Source organism: Cadophora gregata (assembly GCF_030347475.1).
Source record: "Cadophora gregata isolate MNR1 chromosome Unknown scaffold_4, whole genome shotgun sequence".
In the NCBI taxonomy this organism is placed as follows: domain Eukaryota; kingdom Fungi; phylum Ascomycota; class Leotiomycetes; order Helotiales; family Ploettnerulaceae; genus Cadophora; species Cadophora gregata.
Genome location: NW_026695927.1, coordinates 2,768,568 through 2,793,004, shown reverse-complemented (window position 1 = coordinate 2,793,004; position 24,437 = coordinate 2,768,568). Strand labels below are relative to the sequence as shown.

Below are 24,437 nucleotides of genomic sequence, written 5' to 3'. Positions count from 1 at the left end.
TCATAACAGGGCCATAAATGCTCAAACCTTGGGAAACATCCACATTTCCGATGTGGGCGGCGCAGTTGGCCAAGAGCACTCCAGGCGCTTCGTTGTTCCTGCGTCAGTCGTGAAAGGGGAGGAGAGGGAATAACCGAGGGTCAAAACTCCTAGCATGAGGACTAGAGGACCATCCAGACTAGCAACAAATAGCTGAACTTCCACCATCACCACCACCATCAGCCGAGCCGCGCATGGCAGAACCCATCCCCCGCGCCAGCTCAGAATTAACTTTCGGCTAGACAGGGGATGATTCTCTTTGCAATGCGGAGCTTACTCCTTCTGGGGCATGAGAGCGTCTAGCATACCCTTATCTCGTCCAATCTTCAGCAGGTCAGACAAGCCATAACTGATGTGATTAGGCGTAAAGTCTAAATAGGCATAGTTGGACGACGGCGTTATCAATCGCATCCAAGCCACGGGTCTGTAATCTGAGAATCTGCATGGGTGGCTGTTTGCTTCAACCCCTAACCGGGGCATATTTTCCAATTTTTTTTTGCTTTGGGTAGAAAGCTGCGAAAGTCGTTCCGCGGGATCGCCCTAAGAGGTCCACGCACGCATGAACAGCTTTCCGGTCGATCGTTAGGATTTGCAGAGAGGTTCGAACGGTGGAAATGAGCCCTAGAACTAGACCAGAGCTGTCTAGATGCAGCCCGGTAAAATTGGATGAGCTGGAAGGATTGTCCTTGACCCCTAACACTAGGACACTCCGATGGCAAGTACAGTTAGCTGTTGACAGTTGAGTAAAGTCATGAGCAAAGTCCCCCTCCAAAAATTGTAGACCTCGATTGCCTTTTCTCCTACCCTCCTTCGTTCTTTCCATCTGAATCGTGAGTTGGAAATCTCCAAAACCGTTCGGAGTTGTAATTGTATCAATATAAACAAAATGCCTGCAACGCTCCCAACATTCTTGCACGACTCCGAGGAGCCACTGGTTGTCAGCACCTCCCAGATCATGGATGACAACATCCCAACCATTGCCGGTGTTTATGGAGGAAAGAGAGCCAGAGATCAGATCCCAAAGATTGACCATAAGAAAATAAAGAAGATTTGTTGTATCGGTGCTGGATATGTTGTATGTATCTTCCACGATCTGAAGGAATTCCCACACATGAAACTGATATCTCAAGTAGGGAGGACCAACCTGCTCGGTCATTGCAAACAAGAACCCAGATGTTGCCGTCACAATTGTTGATCTCAGTGTGAGACGAATTGAGTCATGGCAATCCAATGATCTCCCAATTCACGAGCCAAATTTACTTGAGGTCGTCCAATCCGCACGAGATGACCATGAAGGTCGTCCGGCAAATTTGTTCTTCTCAACCGACATCGATAAAGCCATCCGAGAGGCAGACTGCATTTTCGTCAGTGTTAACACACCTACAAAGTCTCTTGGTCGTGGCAAGGGAAGAGCGTCAGAATTATCGTACTTCGAGTCTGCAATTCGCCGGATTGCTGATGTAGCAACAAACGACAAGATCATTGTCGAGAAGTCCACCGTCCCAGTCAGAACTGCCGAAAATATGCGAGAGATTCTCATGGCAAACTGCAAGCCAGGGGTCAAGTTTGAGATTCTTTCGAATCCAGAATTTTTGGCTGAAGGAACAGCCATCAAGAACCTTTTACAGCCAGACCGTATCCTCATCGGTTCCTTGTCCACACAGGCCGGTATCCGGGCTGCAGCTTCGCTGGTCGACATCTATGCTGCCTGGGTTCCAAGAGAGAAGATCATTACAACCAGTCTTTGGTCGTCTGAGCTTGCTAAGCTTGCTGCAAACTGCTTGCTTGCTCAGAGAATCAGCAGTATCAACGCTCTCAGCGCCATCTGCGAATCGACCGGTGCCAATGTTGCCGAAGTCTCGAAGGCCTGCGGTCTGGACTCTCGAATCGGTCCCAAGATGTTGTCGGCATCAGTTGGTTTCGGTGGTTCATGTTTGAAGAAGGACATTCTCAGTCTGTCATACATCGCCGAGTCGCTACACCTCCCCGAGGTAGCTGCATACTGGAGATCGATCAACGATATTAACGAGTATCAAAAGGACCGATTCGCTCGTCGCATCGTGGCTTGCCTTCACCACTCTCTCGAGAGGAAGAAGATCGCCATCTTCGGATTTGCGTTCAAGAAGGACACCGGCGACGTCAGAGAGAGTGCAGCAATCAGCATTGTGCACGATCTTATCACGGAAGGTGCTGACATTGGAATCTACGATCCTCAGGCTCCAGAGGAGAGCATCTGGTTCGAGCTTGAGGCTGCGTGCGACAATCCCGATCTCGTCAGAAGCCGTGTTAAGATCCACAACACTCCATACGAAGCCTGCGACGGTGCGCATGCAATTGTCATTGTCACCGAGTGGGATGAATTCGGCAACAAGACCCCCGTGGCATCGAAGAAGGCTACTGTGACTCCACCAGCGACTCCAAGGACTGACTCTGCTGCTAAACTGCCATCACTGCCGAGCAAATTCCCCGAGACGAAGGAGACGACTGTTGCAAAGGCGACTGGCACGAGGGTAGACTGGGAGCGGGTTGCGGGCGTGATGAAGAAGCCGATGTATGTGTTTGATGGCCGCAATATGATCGAGCCGCAGAATCTGGAGGATTTGGGATTCAAGGTTGAGGGGATCGGAATGGCTGGTAGAGGACGAAAGATTGTCGTTGATTTGGACTCGTAAATTGGGCGAATTTTTGGGATTGGTGGGACGGCGTTGAATAGAGGGCAAATTTGTTTCAGGCTGGTGTAATAATATAAATTGATGATAATAGAAATGGCTTATCGGGTTTCGTCTGTCGTCTTCTTAAGGTTCTTCGCAGAAAGCAATCCTGTGAGCGGTGGAAGCCGATTTTCATTCCTCAATCAACACTCCGTGAATGGAAACTTGTAGGTAGCCAGCTATTTCCTACAAACTCACGCCGTCACACCTTTCACCCTGCCATGTCGATGGATACCTGTATGAAGCTGGAAGATTTCCATATTGTCACGTTATTGTCATATGATACGAAGATTAAGTTTGGCTTTGTTGCACGTCGCATGTCGTGCGGTCCGTAACGATCCCAACGGCCCGTAACGATTCTTACGGTCCGCAACGATTTGACGATTTGACGGTTCGTCACAAAATTGACTGTTTCAGCAAACCTTGATAATTCACAATTTTGACGAATTTCATGCTTCGACCATTTCGCGTCCTCGGTACTGTTGGGCACTTGAAGGTACTCGAATTGTCCGTATATCATCCATCACTAGTATTAGTCCAACCGTTTCATGTTTAGTGCTTCCTGTTGTATATTTTTTCTTTCATATTGGAGTACTGAAGAGGCTTCGATTCTTTGAGTTCTGCTCGTACTGGGCCGAATTTACTTTCAACGAGTCTGGAATTCTTATTCTTTACGTCTGTTGCATTCTATCAAGGCCTAATATATTGTGCCTCTAGAACCCGTCGTCATCCTTCTATGTTGGCATTTTACCTCGTGTTTTTATCTTCAGCTGTTGACTTCTTTCCCAATTCGGAACGTTTCCCTACGTCAGTTGCCCCCACTATTGCCAGCATTCATCTCACAAACTTGAACCAGCGTTGCCAACCACCTTATATTCAGAACCTACCCTGTCGTTTCCAATTAAGGAAGTCAGTACAATGCAACTAAATCTGAAAGGCAAGGTCGTCCTGGTCACAGGTAAGTGGGATCTGGGACACGATTTTCTACAGGTGACTAACGAATTTGACTACAGGAGGCACGAAAGGCATTGGCCGAGCCATCGTGGAAGGCTTGTAAGCTCTTTTGACGATATATGGCGCTCCTGAAGCTGATTGTATTTTGTAGCCTCGCCGAAGGAGCCTTCGTCCATTTCTGCTCGCGCACCAATGCAGATGTCGAGGACGCCGCCAAAGAGCTCGCGACCCTCGCATTACAATCCTCTGGCACTATATCAGGAGCCACAGTAGACATCACTCAAGCAACTCAAGTCAAAGACTGGGTAATGCAAGTGTCGGCCTCAGAGGGGCAAATCGACGCAGTCGTTTCCAACGTATCCAGTCTCTCCGTGTCGAACACGCCTGAAGATTGGAATACAGCCTACAACACCGATATGCTCGGCACAGTCTCGCTCATTGACGCCTGTCTTCCATACCTGGAAAAGACCAAAGGAAGCATCATCACTATCTCATCCGTGTCCGGCCGAGATGTCGATTTCACTGCTCCATCGCCCTATGGCGCATTCAAGGCTGCTTTGATTCACTACACAGCTCAGTTGGCTCACACGCTTGCATCCAAGGGAATCAGAGCTAATACTGTAAGTCCGGGGAATATCTATATCGAAGATGGAGTTTGGGGTGATATTGAGGAAGGTGATCCGGAGCTGTTTAAGAATCAGCTGGCGAAGAATCCTATGGGCAGGATGGGGAAGGCAAGTGAAGTCGCAGATGTTGTTGTGTTTCTGACAAGTGAGCGCGCCAGTTTTGTGAGTGGAACGAATGTGGTTGTGGATGGAAGCCTGTGCACTGGAGTACAGTTTTAATTCATTACTTTGAATCTTGATACGTACTTGTCACAATTTATTCGTCTCATTTCACTTCACGAAATATTCATTTTTTGGCCTTAATTGATTAGTCAGGTCGCTCTTTCTTTCGAGATGGCTGTCACGTTCAGGGCTCTATCTCACTCGCGTGACACCTCTTTTTCTTATCTTCCGGGGTCCACGAGATTACTGCAGGGCTGTCTCCTTTTCCGACAAGGCTGAGATATACCCTGGTAATAGCGGAATTAATGATAATCTTGTCGCAACATCAATCCACCTCTTCGATTAGAAAATCTCCTGCCTCCAAAGCAAAGGATACCTCCTCACAGATTATGCTACCGTCATAGGAGAGCATTAGGCGCTGCTTTACATTCCGTCAATAATACGCAATCATCACACAAGCTTCCAATTCAGATATGGCCTCCTCCAACAGTCCCCTCCTGGCCGACCGACCAACAACATCCTCCTCATACGGCAGTCAATACCAGACAGAACCCGACGAACAGACCTCTCTCCTCTCCCGCATCCCCAAGATCCCCAGCCTCCCAACCTTGAAATTCAACTACAAGCCTAATTTCAAACGTCCAAACCTCAACATCAACTTCAACACCTCTCGATTCACGCCCACCCTTCCCTTCACCAGCACCTTCCACCCAACACTCCACCTGCGCACCGCCGCATTCATCCTCCTTCTCCCCTCATTCATCCTCTTCACACTCCTCGGTCCCGCCTTTTCCCCCGTCATCGTCTTCCTCTCCTTCGCATTAGCTCGCCAGCTATTCATCCTGATCGCGCATTTCAGCGCGAATATAGTGATAATACGGATTGAGGTTGTGCATTCGAGGCTGAAGGCTGCGAGTGATAAGGCGAGGGAGAAATGGGTGAAGAGGAGCGTGGCGGCGGGGGTGGATGGCGTGGTGTTGGTGGGGTTGTTGGTTACGTTGGCGGTGGTTACGAAGGGGGTGGATGTTTGTGGGAGTGGGTGTAAGATTGAGGAGGCGGGTGTTGTGTTGGGGTTTTTGGGATTGTGAGTTTTTTTCTGCGGGAAATTGGTGAGAGAGAGTGATTAGCTGACGAGATTTGTGTAGTGGTTTGCTCTTGATATCTGTGCCTGATTTTGGAAATCCGGAATTGGTTACTATGGTAGTCTCGATTGAGAAGCCGGTTACTGGTATACTGAAGCTGGCGACAAGTTTGGACTTTGGCGAGGCCGAGGCCGAGGAGAGTGAGGAGTGTGAGGAGGGAGGCTCAAGTGGGAAGAGCGGCTCACGAGTTCATGGTGAGATTGTCTAGAACACTTCTAGTCTTGGACGAGGCTGCAACGATTGCCTGAAGTCGAGGCAATGTAGACGAGGGGGGCTCAAGGATTCAGTACTGGGCGGTGGATGTTTCTGCAGTTGTTGTGTTAGCGCTCTTGTCTGATTCGATTATACCCCGTTTTTGATTTTGAGACCTTGGTTCATTCTCATGAAGTTTAACAAACTTGGTAACAAAGAATTCTCATGATGCTATCAGATGAGGGATATGAAGCTGCTGGACTGAATGGACTGAATGGAGTGAATTTTTAGTCCGACATTGCGATATGCAACAAAACTACCAGTGACACAAAAACAAGCGAACAAATGTAGACTTTTGCTGCATATCGCAATTTTCTGGCTCAAATACTGGCTCAAAAACCGGCTCAGCAAAGCCAGATTTGATCAAGTGAGCCAAATGAGGATTCTGGAAAGACGGTCGATTTTGTTGATATTGCCAAGATCTCCAGCAGCTCGAGTAGATGGAGGAAAAGCTACCATGCTAAATTACGTTCGGGAATGCATTCGCGGACTCGAGTATTCATTCCAGTCCAATGGGAATGACATTGTTGACTTTCTGGATATGCCAATAAGCAAAGCTAAGCGAGACGAGTGACTAAATGTGGGCATTATGCAATTTAAATCTCTATGGCTCCAAGTCTTACTATCGAAGCAAAAACAAACTATGATGAGATGGTGCATTGATCGAATCCAAACCAGAGTACGTCTCGTCTTCTTTTCCGTGTATTGATGTCCATCCATGCCTGTGCTACCACTCAGGAATTGGCTCGGCTCAGCCAGAGGTCTTTTGACTCGACTAGACTAAATCAGCACCCTGATTTAGTCAAGGTTTTACGATATGCAACAAAACCCTAAAAAGGTATAACAAGCGATCATAACAGTGCGGTTTCCTGGAGTTTTGTTGCATATCGTAAAAACTTGACTAAATCAGGATGCTGATCTAGTCTAGTCAGTGATAGATGGGTTCAGTCCTGACTGGCAGCCGATTCAGTCAAGTCAGACTCAATCTGATGAGACAGAACTGAGAGAAGAGGGTAACATCCAGCGTAATCTACCCTGACCAGATACTGAATAAAATTGATAACGGCCTTTGTAAAATGTAGACTCCAGTCTGGATACCATTGGACTACTTCTTATAACCACGAGTTTCTCCTCCCAGAAGTATTATTTACCTACACACTCTTTAAACATTCAGTCCTTCTGATAGCAGCAATACACTTAAAGCCCTCTTATATAATTCTTCCTTTCGGTTGAAACAAGTAATTGACTTGACCAAGCCAAAACTTAGTCAACTTTCAGTCAAACTTCTGGCTCAGACCTTCTAGCCAGGTTAGCCAGGTTAGCCGGGCTATCTGACTGAAAAGTGCGATATGCAACAAAAATTCCATCTGTAGCTGTCCAGCCAATGAGAGGAGAGCGAAGTGGGCACTAAGCGAGACTGAGGGAATGGATTGAGGAACAACCAGAATTGTGTTTACCTACTACCTATTTACGTACCCGTGAAGAAAAAGTTTAAACTGAAGTTATCTGAAAACTTGTAATGGAACAAATTAGAAATCATGGGGGTCTGACTGAGAGGCTGTGTTGCTGATGACATGGGGTGGGCGCGGAAGAGCTTTGTTGATTCTAGGTAGCTTACTTATTTCTCCTACAACACCAACATGGTGCCTGCTTCTGTAAGTACCGGTGGCCAAGCTCGCTTACATCTAAAGCTGCTGAGTTTTGTTGCATGTCGCAAAAACGAAAACCAGTTAAAATGAGCAGAAAACCAGAAACCCAGAAAACCCAGAAAACCCAGAAAACCAGAAACTGGAACCACAAGATGCGATCTGCAACAAAAATAACTTCAAGCGAATTGAAAGCAAGCTACGGAGTAAATCATGCGACGACCATACGATTTGAGACTTGCCAGGTTCCATCCGAGGCGCCTAAATGAGAGCTTGATGCTGCTCGTGGGGACAACAGACTGCTACTAATCATTACCAGATGAGGTGGATTAGGCATGTTTTAGGGCTTTTTGGAATTGACATTCAATTCTTTTTGATTTTCATTGTGCATTGTGTACAACTGCTCAGCAGTGTACTTCTTGAAGTGAGAACATGTACAGCGAAGCAAGTGAGCAAGCAGACTTTTCGTAAAGTAGGGCAAAACAGCCCATGGACAAAGCCCTCACAACATGCAATCCCAACCGACCCGTCCATTGCATCCCATCGTATTGGCCCCATTCCTGTCTCGTGTTCAGCGCCCTCCCACATCTATAACTCCATTCCATTCCATCCATCCTTTTGTTTTGTTATCGTGATCATACAGTACTCATCCAATTTCCATGTCGTATATGCGTGTGTCCCAACCATGTATCATCACACTGCCCCTTTTGTCAAACCCTCCCATCAACACCGAGAATACTAACGCGATCAAAAAGCAAGTAATACAGAGAAGAAGACAAAATCACCACGCATATCCATCCTCAGCAGGATCCTCGCCATTCCAGTCATCATCACCACTCATCTCCTCATCCAAGAAATCTGCCTCAGTGACTTGCGTCTCTGTTGGCCGTAGATTATCAATCCGAACTTCAACAACTTCACACATGCCTTGAATGACTTCATTCTCTCTACCCTTGCCCTTGTTGTGACTGTTCGACGCAGAGTCATCCTCGGAGCTCTCGGTGGATGTGATCGCCGCACTGTGCCTGCCAGCTGTCTCCTTCAGGATGCCCAGTTCTCGTTCGAGCCTAGAAGCACGGCTGCCTGCACGAGAAGCAGGAGTGCGGGCTTCGTACTCGGCTTCCTTCTCAACTTCAGGCTCGGAATCAGATGACTCGACATATTTGCCTGATTGGAGATTTCGCGTTGCAGAACGTGCTGAGCGGCGAGCTGGTGGCGAAGGTTGTACTTCTACCGAGACCTTGTGTGACTGAATTTGGGTTGGTATTTCAACAACAGGAGACTTTCCACTAGTATGCGATATATTTGAGCCAGAAGAAATTCGTCTAGACTCCATTGGCACAGAATCCATCTCTTCCTTGTCTCCGATTGGCAAAGACAGAGCTTGAAGAGCCTTGGGTAGGCTGAAGATGGCCTTGGGAGGTTTGGAAATCCTCTTGAATACTCGATTGAGAGATCCTACCCACTTGTCACGGAATGAAGCTCGATCTCTCCATCCGATATTTAGAATGGCTTGAATGGTCAACCGACGTAGATCTGGAAGACTTCCGGCGCTATCAAGGAGGCTTTGGAAGAAAACTTCTGCTGCTTCATTTTCCCATTTGCGTAGTTGAGTCAATTCGATTGTTTGAATAGTCGAGGGCCATGCGGGAATTTGGTCTGGCTCCAACAGCTTCTCGTATAAAGGCTCCGAATCTCGGTAGGTAATATGAAGGTTGTAGTAGGTCAGATTCATCCTGAGCACCTGCAGATTCGGACATCCAGGACCAAGCATTGGTAAGAATGCCAAGCTCAGAGATTGGTTGTGGTTGAGAGTCAAACATCGTAGTTGCCTACCATGTGTGAGGAGGAAAGGGGCGAAATCGGATGCAATGACTTCCCAACAGTTGATCAACTCAAGGTTGCGAAGCCCGGTAGGTAAAAGAGGCAGCAACTTCGCGTTGACAAGGGTGGATGACTCAAATATCAGATGCTTCAGCTTCGGAAGGTTATTGATAGCCTTGGCAAGGACCTTTTCATGCTCTGGGTCTTCTTCGTCTTTCTTGAGGAAGGGGACTTGGTAGTTGACAAAAGCAACCTTCTGCAGCGACTCAAAAGATGGCTTCAAGTGCATTGCTGGTATTTGTTCGATCGAGTACTTCTTTCCGCCAAGCCTCGATGACCAGCGCCAGCTTCTAAGTCTGCAAATGCTCGTCTTATCTCCTCTCATCGGGTCCGCCGAAGGATTAACATACTCGAGGGCTTCAAAAATAGATTCTGGGTATGTCCACTTAACATTGTCGTCAAGGTTTCGGTAGGGAGACATGTCCTTCTGATGATAGAACTCCAGGTCTGACAATCGCGGCAGCTCCTTGATCAACCCATGTAGATCCAACAAGCCGCTGCCTGGCAAGGTGTATGCGACAACTTGACCAACGTCGATACGGAGTGACTCAACCTTTTGCCTGTATTTGAAGATCATAGGCAGAGGATCTGCCATTAGCAGGTCCACCAATCTATGTGCCTGTACCATTGGGACGAGAGGTGGCGACTTGTAGAGAACAGTGAAGGCGGGCTCTGCAAAGTCGCGACACATCCGAGCAACGCTCAACAGCCATCTACCAGATGGTAGAGGCTGAAATGTGTGTTCTTCGTACAGCGGATAGGTTGCAAACTGGAATATCTGCACCAAGATAAGGTATGGGAGACTTTGCCATGCTGGAATGACTCCAGAACCTTGTATTTCCAACACTTTGCGGCCAGCAATCTTTATGGCAGAGCTTTGTTTCGACTGCTTACGCCTCTTGGAGCTTCGACTGTTGCCTTCGTCATGATTATTTGTTCGGTGGGAGGAGGAGGCTCGGGGCCGCTTTTGTTGTACTTGATGCGATCGTGTGTTTCGAGATAGAGTGGAAGATCGTGTTTGCTTCGTACGTTGTAGGTGGGCTGGCTCAGAGTTGTGTGATCGCGCGTCATTAATGGAGGCTATCCTTCTTGGGCGAGTTTGTTGTGATGCTTGCGACCTTGAAGCGCGAGATCGAGTTGTGGGTTGACTAGATTCTGGTTCGGAGGCAGACAGATCGGATTCCGAGTCACTTTCCAGATCGACACCAGACGATGATTCGGCATACGAGATCCTGGGCTTCGTTCGTGTTTCTCGGGGTGGTGTGCGCATTGCACGGCGGCGAGAGACCGCCGAAGAAGCCATGGTCTTGAGCTGGTGTTTGGTTTATGTCATTGAAAGACTCGCGAACATTGGATGCGACAGATTTCTGTGAGCAGCCGTTGCTATTGTTTGGATATATGTTGTGGGCAAAGCGGAGCGTTGATCTTTTGAAAAGAGAGAAAAAAAAGGTTGTTGAATAGAAGATGGCGTACTGTGAGTTGTGAATGGTTGTTTTCGTGGAATTCACAAGAAGTAGACAAGGCTGAATGATTTCATGTTGAAGCCCTGCAGGTAGGCAGGCTTGGTCCTGCAGCTAGCGGCCTAGTAGCCCGATGCTAGTCTTCAATAGGAAGTCGACTGACGCTAACTCGGATTGGTTAGCCGTCAGTCTTAAAATGGTCCCCAGTCGTTCCCTGCGACCGCGGCGTCAATAAATATACCACCTGACTGAGCCGACGACAACGTCAATATGGACTCTTAACCGGGCTCCATTCACGCGTGAAAGGCATTGTGTTGAAATCCTACTTCACTCGTGTCAAATCGTCATTCACGCCTTCTTCAAATACCCTTTCTTACAATTCCCCATTCCTGTCGCCCTTGGACGCGTATCTCTCAAGCCCTTGTCTGTGGAACAGAATCTCACCAGCTGTCTCTATGTTCTAGATGACTGGTGCTTCAAGATTCTCGCATGCTCGGTTCGATTCACCCGCTCTGCCTTATCCGCATCTCAGAGAGTCAGCTCTGTATAAACAATATGCAGGCTTTCCAAAGCTGAGAAGATGTCCTACCACAAAGACATAGGACCCGCCGCACTTTTTGTATATAATCTCTCTCACCACACCAGCAGGCGACCCTATCTCCGAAGGAATGTTCGAGAAGTGCTAGGCGCACTAATTATGGGATCAACGATATCCTCACTCAAGTCAACCATTGGAGCCAGGGCTCGGGAGGAAGTCATGGCTTCAGATGACGAGGAAGATGAGCGGCAACGGCCAGCAAAACGGAGGAAGATTGACCAGTCTGATGAGAGACGCTCAACATCTCTCGCCGCTGACGACGAACCCTTCGAATGTCGTAGGCCATTTGGTCAGGTGATGAATGAGAGCAGAAGAACGTCAGGGCGGGCTTCAGCGAAGCCAGATATTATCAACCCGATCAACTTCTACGGAGGCCCTCAGTCTGCTGCCCAGAAACTAGCTCAACCTGCAAGACTTGAAAAGATGAGCAAGAAACGCATCAGCAGATGTCTACCCCGGACCACGGTCGATTTTGCTGAGTCAATGCGCATTGACTTACTCCAGATCAATGCAGAACATGACGAAACCGTGCCCGACGAGGCGCAATGGGGTCAAGTGGCTGACATCAAATGCCGGTGTGCTGTGGCCATATTCTATGCAAAAAACGATGAGAAGCCTGGCGATGTGAAGCCTTCAGATTTCCTTGAGATCTGTCGAATACCGCAGGCCTGCAAATATCGAATTTCTATCAGTAAGGACGGCGAGATAACTCGAGAAATTCTTGCAGAGCCCTTCATTTTTACCAAGGACCATTTCTACGTGCATCGTCGAACGAGAAAGCCCAATGGCCAATGGGACACTCATTCAGACGGCTTTGGCTTTGCTGACAAATACAATATCAAAGTGTTTCTCGAGTCAATGGGATCCAGCGTAACCTGGCCTGCTATGGATCTCACATCGGCATCAGATATCAACCCCATTGGAGATCTGATCGCCGAAGGATCCATAGTACACGAAGATGTCTCCTTATATGCCCGCACCAATCCTTGGTTGTCCGCGGAACGACACAGCAAAACTGACCTGCACGCCGTTCACAAGGGTACAAGTCAGAAAATCAGCTATAGTCTGGAAATGATGATAAGATGGGCACTACCAAATCAACTAAATGAGCTTAACATAGAAAGCACAAAGCAAGTCTCCGCACCGAAACTCCGGTCAGAACCTGCTCCAGAACCTCCAGAATCTCCTCGGAAAGCCGAAATCATTATGCCACCAGAAAGTCCTGGAGACAGCCGTGCTGCAAGACGTCGTTCCAATGTACCCACGTACAACCTAAAAGCTCTCAGTAGCATAGCCCAAGGAAAATCACCAAGAGCGCCGCGAGCACAGCGACCAAGGTCTGAGCAGCACATCCCAGAAAATGGTGAAATCACCGTTACATACTGCTTCGGAAAAGCCGAAGCTGCAGAGACTGGCATCAAGCGAGAAACTACTGTTGTTGGTTTAAAATGTCCTTTCTGCCTATCTCGGAATCGATCACTCGATCAGCTGCGGTTGCATCTCAACACCGACCATAGTGCTTACAAGTTCCATCTTCGCCGTCCGAATCCGCCAAGAGTTACATTCTTTATTGAGCTAGCTAGGAGTAGCCGTCCTGGGCTATTGAATATGCCCGAACGGTCGAGAATTATCCAGCTGGGTCAGCCTATGACTTTGTTCGACCTAGAAAAGCATCTGAATGGCGACGAGTCTTGGATAAAGGCCCGCCGTGGACTCTTGCACAATGGCTGGCCAGAACATCTTACAGAGAAGCGAATGGTTGATTCTTCCCACTCATCATCTCCTCGTGGATCACGCTACAGCTCGCCAAACACGTCAAACGATACGGATGACTTCATGGACGTGGACAAATATGAACCGAGGCGGCCAGCTAAGGAGCGAAAAGTTCATTACGTTCCCAAAATCAACAGGCCTCTCTTCGATCCCGTGACCAAACGACAGCTCAAAGCAGGCGAACCTCTCCCAAACAGCGACGATGAAACCGATGAGAGTTGGTTGCACCAGCAGCGGAGAGATGGAATCAATGATTTCACAGACATTCCGCCCGAAGAGAAAGAATACATCAACAAATTCAATCCGTACATCATCGACGAACATCTGACAAGCATGAGGCATCTCCCTGACGCAATGGTCCGCTTCGTAGAAGCTAATAAATCATGGATCGCCGAGAAGGTGTCACGTAGACAGGAGTTTATGAAGCAGATGGAGAACTTTCTGTTGAAAGGCTACGTGGATGAAAAGGGTGTGCTGGACCGCTGCTTCCGGATCTTGATTGCTGAGGAGAAAGCCATGAAGTCGAGAAAGCAGAATTCGGGTAATGCTGACGATGACAATGAAGATGTCGATATGAACAGGGTGGAAGAAGAGCCAGCCCCACTGAAAAGAGGCCTGCATACTTGCAAATGTGGTGAAATTACAATGCCTCCAAATCGGGTGGTGTGTCGCGGACTCGTAAGTCAATGCTCCTCATCCGCACCTATCCTGATTACTCACACTCCTAAAATGTTCGACATTTTGGAGGTGAAAAAGCAGTGCATATTGACTAATTACCTCTTAGACATGCCCAGCACGCTTCTTCTGCATCCCATGCGCGAAAGGTTTCGGTCGACCAATCGCTGGGGAGTGGAAATGCGACATTTGCACTTCTTGAGAGGAAGACAGCGTCGACACCGTGACACCTTACACACAACCTTACGAATAAACAGACCAAATCACACAGAACGTTTAAAGAAACACCCACTAGCACGCATTTATGCATATTTCCATTTCATGGACATTGAGCGGTCTCTTCCTCTCTTGCTAAGCTTGAGTTTCTCGGAAGGTCCAATTAGGGCATCATAGCAAGGAGTTTTGAGGGATGGGCGGGCTGCGGAGGACGGATTAGGTCTTGAAGTGGCTGTGCTGAATTGTCTGATACTGCGCGGTTGATGTATAGCTAATATTGTACAAATTTGGCGGAATAGCCTGAATTATGGTGAGGGCTTTGGCGGGCTGTGAATGCGAATTGAACTGATGGGCATTATACCATGCATGCTTTTCTTGCTTCGGGTTAGAAAAATGCACCCTAATCGATTTGAAGACGGAATGATAATATTGCTGCGTGTGTTGTGAAGTTTTTAATGTTCATGCGAATGTTCATATCATCTGTCTATAGTCTTATAGATGAGACAAATGTAGTGGAATGTCGTTTGGATCGGATACACATATGTGGTTCAGATACCTGAATTTCATATATCAGGATAGTATGTTGTATCTTAGTAAGATAGTTTTTCGACCTTGTACTCTATGGTTTTACTGACACTTCTATTTTGATATGATATTTCTTCTATAGCGTGATAATGTAGAATTTCATTCCAAGGTTATGTCACGTCTAGATCTAGTCAGCGGACATTAAGTGAGCCATAGTTACTAGCTTGTTTACAAATGAATTTCTACTGCTTGTCAGGATTTTTTTTTAACTCGACCTCAAGAGATAAGGCATTTTCCTGGTTTCACTGCACTGGTGAAGATTACTATAGGAGGGATATTTGTTATGTGGCAGGCAACTGTCAGTTTCGAAGTTCTATGAGACGAAAATTGTCATGCGAATTTTCTAGTTAGCTTGTTGATAGGGCTAGTTATTATCAAGTAGAATATGCGAGTTGGGAGTGTGGAATTTGGTAGGACTAGGATGTATACTGATGTAGAATGACGGACTGGAAGAAGGGACGAGTGTGAGGAGGGTAGAGCGGAGTATTTGTGGAGGGACCAGGAAAGAAGGTAGAGTTCTAGTGATCTTGAGCAAGACTATGAGTGCGGTGCACTTAGGAAAGAATAGCAAATTGCTCGTTAAACATATATTTTATTTCCGCCACAACGCACAAATTGATCTAAGTCTCTGATGCCTGTCATGGTCTTGTGAGCATGGATTGAAAGTACCGGCGTGGTATCGTAGAAGTATCAGGAACAGTCAGTGACCCATCCAATCCTTACATCTTGCAACGCTTCCGCTCAACCGCTCTCAGTCGTAATGAACTCGTCTAAGGACGCAGTTTACTCCAAGATCTGACGAACACCTTTGGTACTCCATGTTCCCAGTTGCTTTGTGCCTTACGATCCGCCAAAACCTTTGTGACTGCATCGACCATCCGCTGTCCATTATTAATCGGGTGAGGGTTCGTGGGGCTGACGGGCTTTGCTTGCTCAAGAAATTTATTACCGTGTTGCTTGTGTAGTACAAGAGTGAGCTCGCGAAGAGCTGGCAACTGAAGCAACATACTGAATGAAGCTGGTCTCTGGGCTAGAACAAAAGCCCTTGGTCCCCAACCATGGACTTCAATGAAGCAAATCGAGGCGGCTAATTGCGGCCATTCATTACAGACTCCCAAGAATGAATGGGGCCAGAGTCCTAAATCGGAGAATATGATGTGTGTCCGATATCCCTCGTAGCGCTATAGCACAGTGGTCGAAATACTTTAGGGGCAGAGTACTCTTGGTGACGTTTAAAGATAGTGTAGTGCTTGAGTGTCTCCTTGCGACTTTCCGAATTGACGTAGAGAGTGACCGGTAGTGGACAGCGAGCTTCAATCTCCACTTCGGTATTTGATAATGCGCCGACGCTCAAGTTGTGTTTCACTGCATTGACGTCGAAATCCAGCTTGATATTTCTGCTTCGGGGAAAGGCGAAGCGCCTGCTCAGTGTTAATGCTCTTTTCAAACGCCTAAAGACAAGGAAGACATACCAAATCACCAACCTAATCTCCATCGGTAACTCAGCGAAGAACGTGAATTCGTCGAGGGGTAAGCCCATCTGCAAGAACAGTTGCTCAAGCAAGTCTGGGAGCTCAGCTGCCAAGTCGAGAGAATATGTGTTGGCTCCTTTGGGCTGGCTTCTAGCGGAGGGGGACGCAAGATGATCTTATTAACCGGCTGGAGGAGAGTGCTGGAGCTTTTCATTACTCGCTCTGAAGGTGATGTGGCGTTTGTTTGGATTTGGGTGTTTTGGTTTTTTGGGAGTGACTCGGAGTTTGGTAGTGTCCTTTGAGATGTCCATCGTGTGGATGCTGAGGTTGGACGGGTGGTGTTGTAGCTTCGACTTCGCTGCCAGACTCTTTCAGAACTGTAGATGCAGTAGAGAGTAAAGAGATGGGAGGGAAAGCGTTCCAAGGAGAGACGATTTTGTGAAAGGGCGCTAGCATAGGTCGCGTAATAGGACGCTAACACGTGGTGCTTGTTTATCCCAATTGACTTTGCTGAATCACCTCTGGTCTTAGAGTGGGTGAATATGAGAATTTGCAGTCAAAATAACAGACGGTATGACATGAAATGCAAGGACTGGACTCCGATGCAGTTGCTAAGGGCGAGAATGGTAATGCTTACCTTTCTCAGCTGGGTTCCACAGATGGGGGGCAGATCCGAATGTAGAAATAAAAAAGCGACATTGAGGGAGCATGAAGTCAAGTCAACAGTCAAAAATACCAAAATAAGCGAAGACAAGACTACTCGACAGGGGTTACCAAGACTACTTGAGCAAACGTGCCTCTCGTAAACGATGGAAGGATCGGCATTAAGTGTCTGTACAGAAGGACTGACCACAAAGTTCTAGTTTGAGGAGGTCTATGTACACCGATCCAAGGCGATAACTACACAGGAAACGCCACCCAGAGCCATAGTACCATCTATCGGGCTCTTTCTATATACCCTATCTATCCCAAGAATCAAGAAACAGCTACATGCGTACCATGGAAATTGCCATGGCCGCTCCCATTCGCGCTCAGCTCTCTCGGCCGCCACGTTTCTTCCTGTCTCGTTCCGGGCGGTAACCAGGCAGCGCTACTTGCTCCTCTCGCTCTACCCGTCCTGCCGAAATCATCGGATTTCTTGGGCTCGGAAGAGGTGTTTATGGCGTAGCCGTTTGTGTAGCCACGGATGGGCGTGTCATATGTAGGGGGTGTGCTACGCCCTTGTTGATTAGAGAGTGGGAGAAGACTTTCTTCTTTGATGTCCATCATCTTAGCCTTCTTATCTGCCTTGCTGTTGTCGCTTGTTCGGTCGTACAAGTACAGTCCGAAGAACGTCAAGGCTATTCCAAGGGCCTGGACTTTGTTTGTCGGATTCTGGAACCAGATGATCGCTACGACGACGACGAATACTCGCTTAATCAGCGAGGCGACGGAGTAGGTGACTGGCGAGACCATGGAGAGAAGGACAAAAGCTATTATGTTCTGTCCGAAGTGGAAGAAGCCGTTGAAAACAAACTCCAAGGCCAGACGCCCGTGATCGAACGGGGGATGCTTCGCAGTTCCTTCCGCGAGGTCAAGCGAACCATCGTAAAAGAAGTCTCTGAGGAGTTCTAACCCTTCGGACCAGAACCAAATGGGGGCTGTGAGGATGAAGGCCAAGCCGGACGAATAGCACAATAAATTTAATTTATCCAACTTTTTATTCTGTGCTCCAGTTGGATCGGCCTCCTTTGCAGCGTTAAACAACCGCTTGGAGAATATGTTTTGCGTGACGAAGATTAGGGCCGCAATGAAGGCGTACAGAATACCGAAGATGTTGCCCTTGAATTCAGCTGAGCAAGCCAACATCACACCTAGTGTGAGAGGTACAAGAGATAAATATGTGGCAACTGGATACCGAATATCGAAAATGACTCGATAAGCAACCACCGTAAAGAGGGGAGAGAGCCCTTTGATCGTGTGGACGAGTGAAACCGGAATTCTCATGGTGGCGCTTGATGACAAGAGATGACCACCAATCTGGAAAGCCGCCAAAGGAATTGTTGTCAAAATGACCTCTCGTGTAGGGTACCGGACTCGATATCGCAAGGCCGGAATTCTGTTTTGGAGTGTGGGAAAAACGGTCGCTAAGTAGGAGAAGAAGAGGCACATGAAGGCGACGAATCCGAATTGGATGAGGGTAAGAGTTGCTGGCTTAGGGAAAGCATTGAGGATGGCTTTGGAGGATGTATTTGTCAAGGCGCTTGACGTGTACCAAACCAGACATAGGCCCTACAATTATCAGCGCTGGCTCTGGATATATTGGTTTACGGAGGTTACTAACAACTAACATGGGCGAAACTGGGGCTTTTAGCGCATCTGCCACTTCATGTACATTTGCGCTGACGCTTGCTTTCCTCGTCCGTATTGTCCTGAAGGCATCTGTTAAGCTTTTCTGCCTATTATGTCTTCCTCCTGTGCTTGCTGGTCCATTCCAAGCAGAGCCCCGCAGCCCACTGTCCCTCCTTGGTTGCCATCTGTCTGCGGATGCTGAGCCATTGGCGAATCCATTCGCTCTTGTAGGACTGGTCGAATATTGCGATTGCCCATCTAGGGTTTCTATGTGATCTGGGAACTTCTCCATGGAAGTGCGCATTGTGGCCTTTGTGTCTCCTGAGAATTTGAAGCTGGGTACTGGGGTTATGGAGCGAGTCGAGTGAGGCATTGTAGTGTTTCAACGAGTGTCGGGCCCATATGACGGGATCGTAGGTAATTAACGCATGGTGTCCAGTAGTGAAGGGCTATAGGATGAACTCTTGAGAAAGACCGCCGTTGTGGGAGATGGTTCACTTGGGGACTCTAGTTACGAGGTCATCGAAAGCTGATAGTCGCGGTCGCGGCAACTAAGATATTTAGCGGCGCGCTAACACGACCTTCGAGATTTGAAGATCCTCATCAGCCTCATGAACCCTGAAGTCTAGCCAACAACCACGACACAACGCAACAACAAGACATCTTCTGTGGAATTGAAGCCTGTCAAGAAGATACACTTTTCACTGGACGCGCGAATTCACACCTATACCTCCCGGGCGTGCGCGCCTTCACCTGCCAAGATGGCCCCAAAAGGTTTGACGAAGAATCAGATGCGGCGGATGAAGAAGAAGGAGCAAAAGAAAGCACAGGTGAGTCTAATTATTGCAATTCTTTTCTCATCAATTGCTGATAAACTCATAGGTTTCCGCAACCCCAGAGCCAGACAAGAAGCAAGAGACGACACCAGATGAGGTCCAAGAAGAAGCTCCTGAGGCTACGTCTGCGCCTGCGAAACCCGAAGATGACGACGAAGATATACTTCAGCCAGATGTGTCAATACTGGATATCAGCGAGGATGACCCTAATTTCGAGATGTACAAGAATATTATGGAGAAGTTCCGCGCAAATACAGAAGACGATGAAGCTGGAAAGCAGGTAGATGCTGGTGATAAGGGCGAGGTATACTACGACGATGATGATGAGATACCCGACGAGGACGAAGATGCAGACAAAGAGGCGAAGCTATCGAAGAAGAAGAGGAAGGAGAGAGACAAGCTCTCGGTCGCAGAATTGAAGGCGCTCGTGCAGAAGCCAGAGCTCGTGGAATGGACCGACACATCCGCATCGGACCCTCGATTACTTGTCCAAATCAAATCCTACCGAAACATCGTACCAGTACCAACACATTGGTCGCTAAAGCGCGAATACCTCTCCTCGAAGCGTGGTGTGGAAAAGCCGCCTTTCGCGCTCCCAAAATTCATCCAGGATACTGGAATTGCTGAGATGCGGGATGCGGTGCTGGAGAAGCAGAACGAAGCCAGCTTAAAGCAGAAGCAGAGAGAAAGAGTTCAGCCAAAGATGGGAAAATTGGATATCGATTACCAAAAGTTGTATGAAGCCTTCTTCAGGTTCCAAACAAAACCGGAACTAACGCGCTATGGTGAGGTTTACTACGAGGGTAAGGAGTACGAGACCAACCTACGACATCTACGTCCTGGGGAGCTGAGTGAAGATTTAAAAGAGGCTCTGAATATACCTCCGGGAGCTCCACCACCATGGTTAATCAATCAACAACGATTTGGACCACCACCTTCTTACCCTTCTCTCAAGATTCCTGGACTGAACGCGCCTCCACCGCCTGGTGGTGCTTGGGGATTCCATCCAGGTGGATATGGAAAGCCTCCTGTTGATGAGTTTAACCGCCCACTCTATGGTGGAGACATTTTTGGTGTTTTACAGCCTCAGGTCAACAATCAAGCCGGAGAGCCAGTTGAGCGGACATTATGGGGCGAGTTACAGGCACCAGAAGACGAATCAGAGGATGAGGAGAGCGAAGACGAGGAGGAAGAGGGTGACGAGGAAGATATTGGTGCTGGCCTTCAAACACCAAGCGGCTTGGAGACCCCAGGTGGATTGGAATCTTCAGTTCCATCTGAGTATGCTGGGGAAATAAGTGTTGGTGGTGACTTTGATGTCCGAAAGTCAAAACGAGGCACAGATACAGAGGAGTCTTCTGCACCGAGATCAGCGTACACGGTCATCCCAGAGCGACAAATTCGTGCCGAGGGTTTCTTTGGCGGCGATCGTGCCTATGATGTACGAGGCGCCCAGAATGCACATCTACCAGTACTGGGTCAAGAAGACGATAGCAGGAAGCGGAAGAAGCCAGGAGATGTTGATGTTGCGTTAGATCCAGATTCTCTACTTTCGGAGGATGGCATCAGCAAAGACGAAGTACGACGCAGATTTGAGGCATCCAAGAAAGAGGAAAAGGGTGCGTGGGCTTATGATGAGGATCTCAGCGACATGATTGCACAGGAGAGCCGAAAGAAACAGAAGCGAGACGATGAGAAGAGAGGCGAGAAGCGCGAGAGATCATATAGATTCTAGGTGCTTGAGACCGGCATCATGGGACTTTAAGGGCAGCTTGGGCAGCCGTTATTGTAGTTGGATCACTGTAATACCAGATATTTGAAGCATGACTTCAAGATGCCTCCATTTCAATCTCAACCTTATTCCCTCCCTGCCTCCCCCACGTGAATTGTTATCGCGAAAGGCGCGGCCGCTAGCGCATTTCGCGACTTCCAAAAAGTTTGGGCGAAAGCAAACAAAGCCCAACGACCTTCCCACGTCAAAACGCAAGCACAACCCCTTCGCCCTTCCCCAAATATCGATATATCTGGTACAAGCGAAGTTGTTAACGAGAAGAAACTCTGCGAACTAGGCAAGATGGACCGAGGGCGAGATAGGGACAGAAGGTTTGTTGCCTCTTTCCTTTTTGTGTTTGTGGTGCAGTTGAGCAAGTTGTATTATTATCCCTTGGGTTGGACATGGCACCTCGACCTGGACTTGGAAGAAGACCCGAAGCTCGAACATCTTCAATCCGTGCATCGATATCTCGGAGTATTCTTATAAAGAACGACATATCCTGCGCAAACGGACGCGAAACATGGAGGACGAGAATGAGATGACCGACGTGGACGAAGCGGAAGACGGTCCTGATGACAACCCCTCCCCCTTTTACCCCGACTCCGCTACTTTCTACCACGATCCATGCTTTCGACGAGGAGCTGCTCCAATGGGCTGCGACGATCTGGATGGTAACGGGCAGATGGCTTCTTGGATTACTTCTGTTCCTATTTGACTTTGAGAGGAAAGTTCTTATACTTGCGCGAATGGCGGCAGCGCTGGACAGAAGCAGGTGTCCCAGAAGATCAGATACCTCCACCGCCTCCTGTAGCTCGAGCTCGAGCTATTGAGATTCCTTACCTTGTACCGGTTGAGATGGATCCTGGACAATTGTCACCTGGAGTTATAAATCTGATGATTTATGTGTTCTGGAAGGAAATATTGGAGATTGTGTACCGACGTGCTCACCGGCAACCTCCCAGTCCAGAACGAGATTCCAGTGAACGTGCCAGGCTCTTTTTTCTATGTCTCAAGTCACATTTAACGAGGCGAACATGTGATGCTAACTTGTTTCCACAGAGATGAACGAGATAGCGAAGTGACGCAGATGGGCAGGGGTGAATCTTACCGACCAAGTACACGACCACGATCTCCACAGCGACCAGATTTATTCAGAGATAGATCTCCGCGAAGAGAAAGAGCGCGAACACCGCCCGTTGATAGTTATCACCCTGGCCGAGATCGGTCCCCAAGACGGAGATCCAGATCCAGAACCCCTCCACGACGAGATCGATCACCTTTAAGAGACAATTGGCGAGCCAGACCTCGCTCTCCTCCTCGTGCTCGTTCTCCCATGAGAGCCAGAACCCCACCCCGAAATAGGTCACCTCCTCGAACGAGATCTCCCATGCGTGCAAGAAGTCCACCTCGGAGGTTCTCTCCACGCAGAGATGATCGAAGAGCTCGAACACCACCCAGAAGAGATGAGAGGTAAGCTTTTTTTCCCAAATACTTCATCATCATGAGCTGACTGAACGTAGGAGACGATCCAGGTCTCCATTTGAGCGTGATCGTCCATTGCAGCGAGCTAGATCACCACCATTTCGAAGATCCCCTCCAGCTGGTCCTCGTGGTGGATTCCGGCCGCGCTCTAGAAGTCCAGAGAGAAGAGACGATCGAAGAGATGATCGAAGAGATGATCGTGTACCAACTGGACCAAGTTCTGCAAATTGGAGACGTCGGTCACCGTCACCACCTTCTGGTAGAACTTCAGGAAATACGTCCCGTCGATCTTCTCCTCCAATACATCCAGAACGCCTTCACCTTACACAGCCCTCATCTAGAGACTCGAGACCACGTTCACCACTTACACGAGAGCGTTCTCCTCCAACACAGCTTGCGTACCGAGAAAGAGATTCTGCTAGGTCAACTCCTCGAGAACGCTCACCAGCTCGGCCTTCTGTACCAAGATCTCCACCGCGAGGACCCGCAGCATTTCGACCACCTACAGGCCCGAGTGGAAATCGGAACTTCACCGCACCAACTCAATCATCCATTGGTAACCACACAAATCAGTCCACTCCCATTGTGCCACCTGCTGGACCTCGAGGCTATGTTCCTCCAGTTGGTCGGGGTGCTTACAGAGGCGGAAGAGGTTCATTTGGCAGCGACCGCAGCACTAGACCAGATACCTCCAACTGGGGAGCAGCACCACCGCATCGTAACACTCCAGATGTTGCACCAAGAATTACGGCTCCAGTTGCACAGCCCCGACCAATACAGACACCATCTCCAGTAGCTGCAACTACACCATCAGCACCCGCTATTCCTACAGGCCCTGCAGCCATTCCAACAGGACCAAGAGCAGGTGTCTCCTCTAGACCACCCATCCTTCAGCATTCTTCTAGCGTGTATAGTCGCAATTCTTCTATCTCAGCTGCCAACAATGGTCCACGCTCTCACCCTGCCTTGCACGGAATGCCTCAAATCATTCCAGGCGGTCGCATCGATCCAACAGCCACGGGAATGACACCTGAAATCACATCGCATATGAAGAAGCTGGAAGAGGAAGAGGAGATACTACGGATAAAACTTTACTCTAAAGAGGAAACCCTCAGACAGTCACTCAAGCAATGGGATAGACTCAGCCGAGAGTCTGCGGCCATGAGCCTTAGGACGGAGTTGAGCGAGAGACATGTTCGGCAATTGGCGGGTGAAGGTGTTGGTGGTGCTGCTTTTTAAAATTTCTCACGTGGATGGGCGTGCGTTAGGTATTTGGATGCTTGGTCCTGGATGGGTGCAGCGGTTCGGCGGCCATTCGCCATCTTCGGCACGTCTGAACCAAAAATGGCGTTTTTCTCTTCCGTTTCCCGTGATGATACCATGACAATCAGCGGCTGGCGTTCAACAAATAGGGCTGTGGAACAAGCATAGATTAGGATAGTGTATTAATAGCAACAGCAGCAAGCTGGTGGAGAAGAAGAAGAAGGAATACATATTAATTACCAGCATGAAATGTGTGTGCTTGTGGGATGAGGAGGAATGTGAGATATCTTTCCCCCGTGTGTCGATTATATTTGTATTTGCGACATGTCTCAGGTTCCCTTCCATGATTGTCCTACCACTTCCGTCCATGTACGGAGTATTGCTTCTTTCTGAAAGGAGTACGGAGTAAATGAGCCATTTCTGATTACAGTGAGCAGTTTGTCTCTCCTTAGGAATACCAACCCCAGCAACCTTCAAAGTTTTGGATTGATTGATTGATGGATGGATTGTTGTACAAGTGAGTGATTTGAGGCCATTGATGAGATTTGATGGGATG

At 48.3% G+C, this 24,437-nt stretch overlaps 9 protein-coding genes across 9 annotated transcripts; 6 read left to right on the top strand and 3 right to left on the bottom strand.

Moving 5' to 3' along the window:
- Nucleotides 1-3: 3 nt before the first annotated feature.
- Nucleotides 4-3,040, top strand: UGD1_2 (UDP-glucose 6-dehydrogenase 1). Its single transcript, XM_058504278.1, has 2 exons — nucleotides 4-1,114; nucleotides 1,173-3,040. Exons 1-2 carry the CDS (start codon nucleotides 926-928, stop codon nucleotides 2,709-2,711), a joined length of 1,728 nt encoding a protein of 575 aa, XP_058360991.1. The 5' UTR covers nucleotides 4-925; the 3' UTR covers nucleotides 2,712-3,040.
- On the top strand, nucleotides 3,036-4,656 carry ONS95_010662 (uncharacterized protein). Its single transcript, XM_058504277.1, has 5 exons — nucleotides 3,036-3,246; nucleotides 3,468-3,557; nucleotides 3,607-3,708; nucleotides 3,764-3,803; nucleotides 3,856-4,656. The coding sequence occupies exons 3-5, from the start codon at nucleotides 3,669-3,671 to the stop codon at nucleotides 4,547-4,549; spliced, it is 774 nt and encodes a 257-aa protein (XP_058360990.1). The 5' UTR covers nucleotides 3,036-3,246; nucleotides 3,468-3,557; nucleotides 3,607-3,668; the 3' UTR covers nucleotides 4,550-4,656.
- Nucleotides 4,652-6,471, top strand: ONS95_010661 (uncharacterized protein). Its single transcript, XM_058504276.1, has 2 exons — nucleotides 4,652-5,576; nucleotides 5,638-6,471. The coding sequence occupies exons 1-2, from the start codon at nucleotides 4,966-4,968 to the stop codon at nucleotides 5,840-5,842; spliced, it is 816 nt and encodes a 271-aa protein (XP_058360989.1). The 5' UTR covers nucleotides 4,652-4,965; the 3' UTR covers nucleotides 5,843-6,471.
- Nucleotides 6,472-7,731: 1,260 nt separating this feature from the next.
- ONS95_010660 (uncharacterized protein) lies at nucleotides 7,732-11,050 on the bottom strand. The gene has a single exon (XM_058504275.1). It carries the CDS (start codon nucleotides 10,717-10,719, stop codon nucleotides 8,314-8,316), a length of 2,406 nt encoding a protein of 801 aa, XP_058360988.1. The 5' UTR covers nucleotides 10,720-11,050; the 3' UTR covers nucleotides 7,732-8,313.
- A 69-nt stretch (nucleotides 11,051-11,119) lies between these two features.
- Nucleotides 11,120-14,747, top strand: ONS95_010659 (uncharacterized protein). The gene is made up of 2 exons (XM_058504274.1): nucleotides 11,120-13,925; nucleotides 14,032-14,747. Exons 1-2 carry the CDS (start codon nucleotides 11,457-11,459, stop codon nucleotides 14,122-14,124), a joined length of 2,562 nt encoding a protein of 853 aa, XP_058360987.1. The 5' UTR covers nucleotides 11,120-11,456; the 3' UTR covers nucleotides 14,125-14,747.
- A 1,114-nt stretch (nucleotides 14,748-15,861) lies between these two features.
- Nucleotides 15,862-16,263, bottom strand: ONS95_010658 (uncharacterized protein; the record flags this gene model as incomplete). Its single annotated transcript, XM_058504273.1, has 2 exons — nucleotides 15,862-16,144; nucleotides 16,196-16,263. 2 exons carry the CDS (start codon nucleotides 16,261-16,263, stop codon nucleotides 15,862-15,864), a joined length of 351 nt encoding a protein of 116 aa, XP_058360986.1.
- Nucleotides 16,264-16,887: 624 nt separating this feature from the next.
- Nucleotides 16,888-19,045, bottom strand: SLY41 (suppressor of loss of ypt1). The gene is made up of 2 exons (XM_058504272.1): nucleotides 18,519-19,045; nucleotides 16,888-18,466 (listed from the first exon to the last, which is right to left on the bottom strand). The coding sequence occupies exons 1-2, from the start codon at nucleotides 18,897-18,899 to the stop codon at nucleotides 17,171-17,173; spliced, it is 1,677 nt and encodes a 558-aa protein (XP_058360985.1). The 5' UTR covers nucleotides 18,900-19,045; the 3' UTR covers nucleotides 16,888-17,170.
- Nucleotides 19,046-19,287: 242 nt separating this feature from the next.
- ONS95_010656 (uncharacterized protein) lies at nucleotides 19,288-21,097 on the top strand (the record flags this gene model as incomplete). Its single annotated transcript, XM_058504271.1, has 2 exons — nucleotides 19,288-19,356; nucleotides 19,409-21,097. The coding sequence occupies 2 exons, from the start codon at nucleotides 19,288-19,290 to the stop codon at nucleotides 21,095-21,097; spliced, it is 1,758 nt and encodes a 585-aa protein (XP_058360984.1).
- A 1,426-nt stretch (nucleotides 21,098-22,523) lies between these two features.
- ONS95_010655 (uncharacterized protein) lies at nucleotides 22,524-23,857 on the top strand (the record flags this gene model as incomplete). Its single annotated transcript, XM_058504270.1, has 2 exons — nucleotides 22,524-22,606; nucleotides 22,657-23,857. 2 exons carry the CDS (start codon nucleotides 22,524-22,526, stop codon nucleotides 23,855-23,857), a joined length of 1,284 nt encoding a protein of 427 aa, XP_058360983.1.
- Nucleotides 23,858-24,437: the final 580 nt, after the last annotated feature.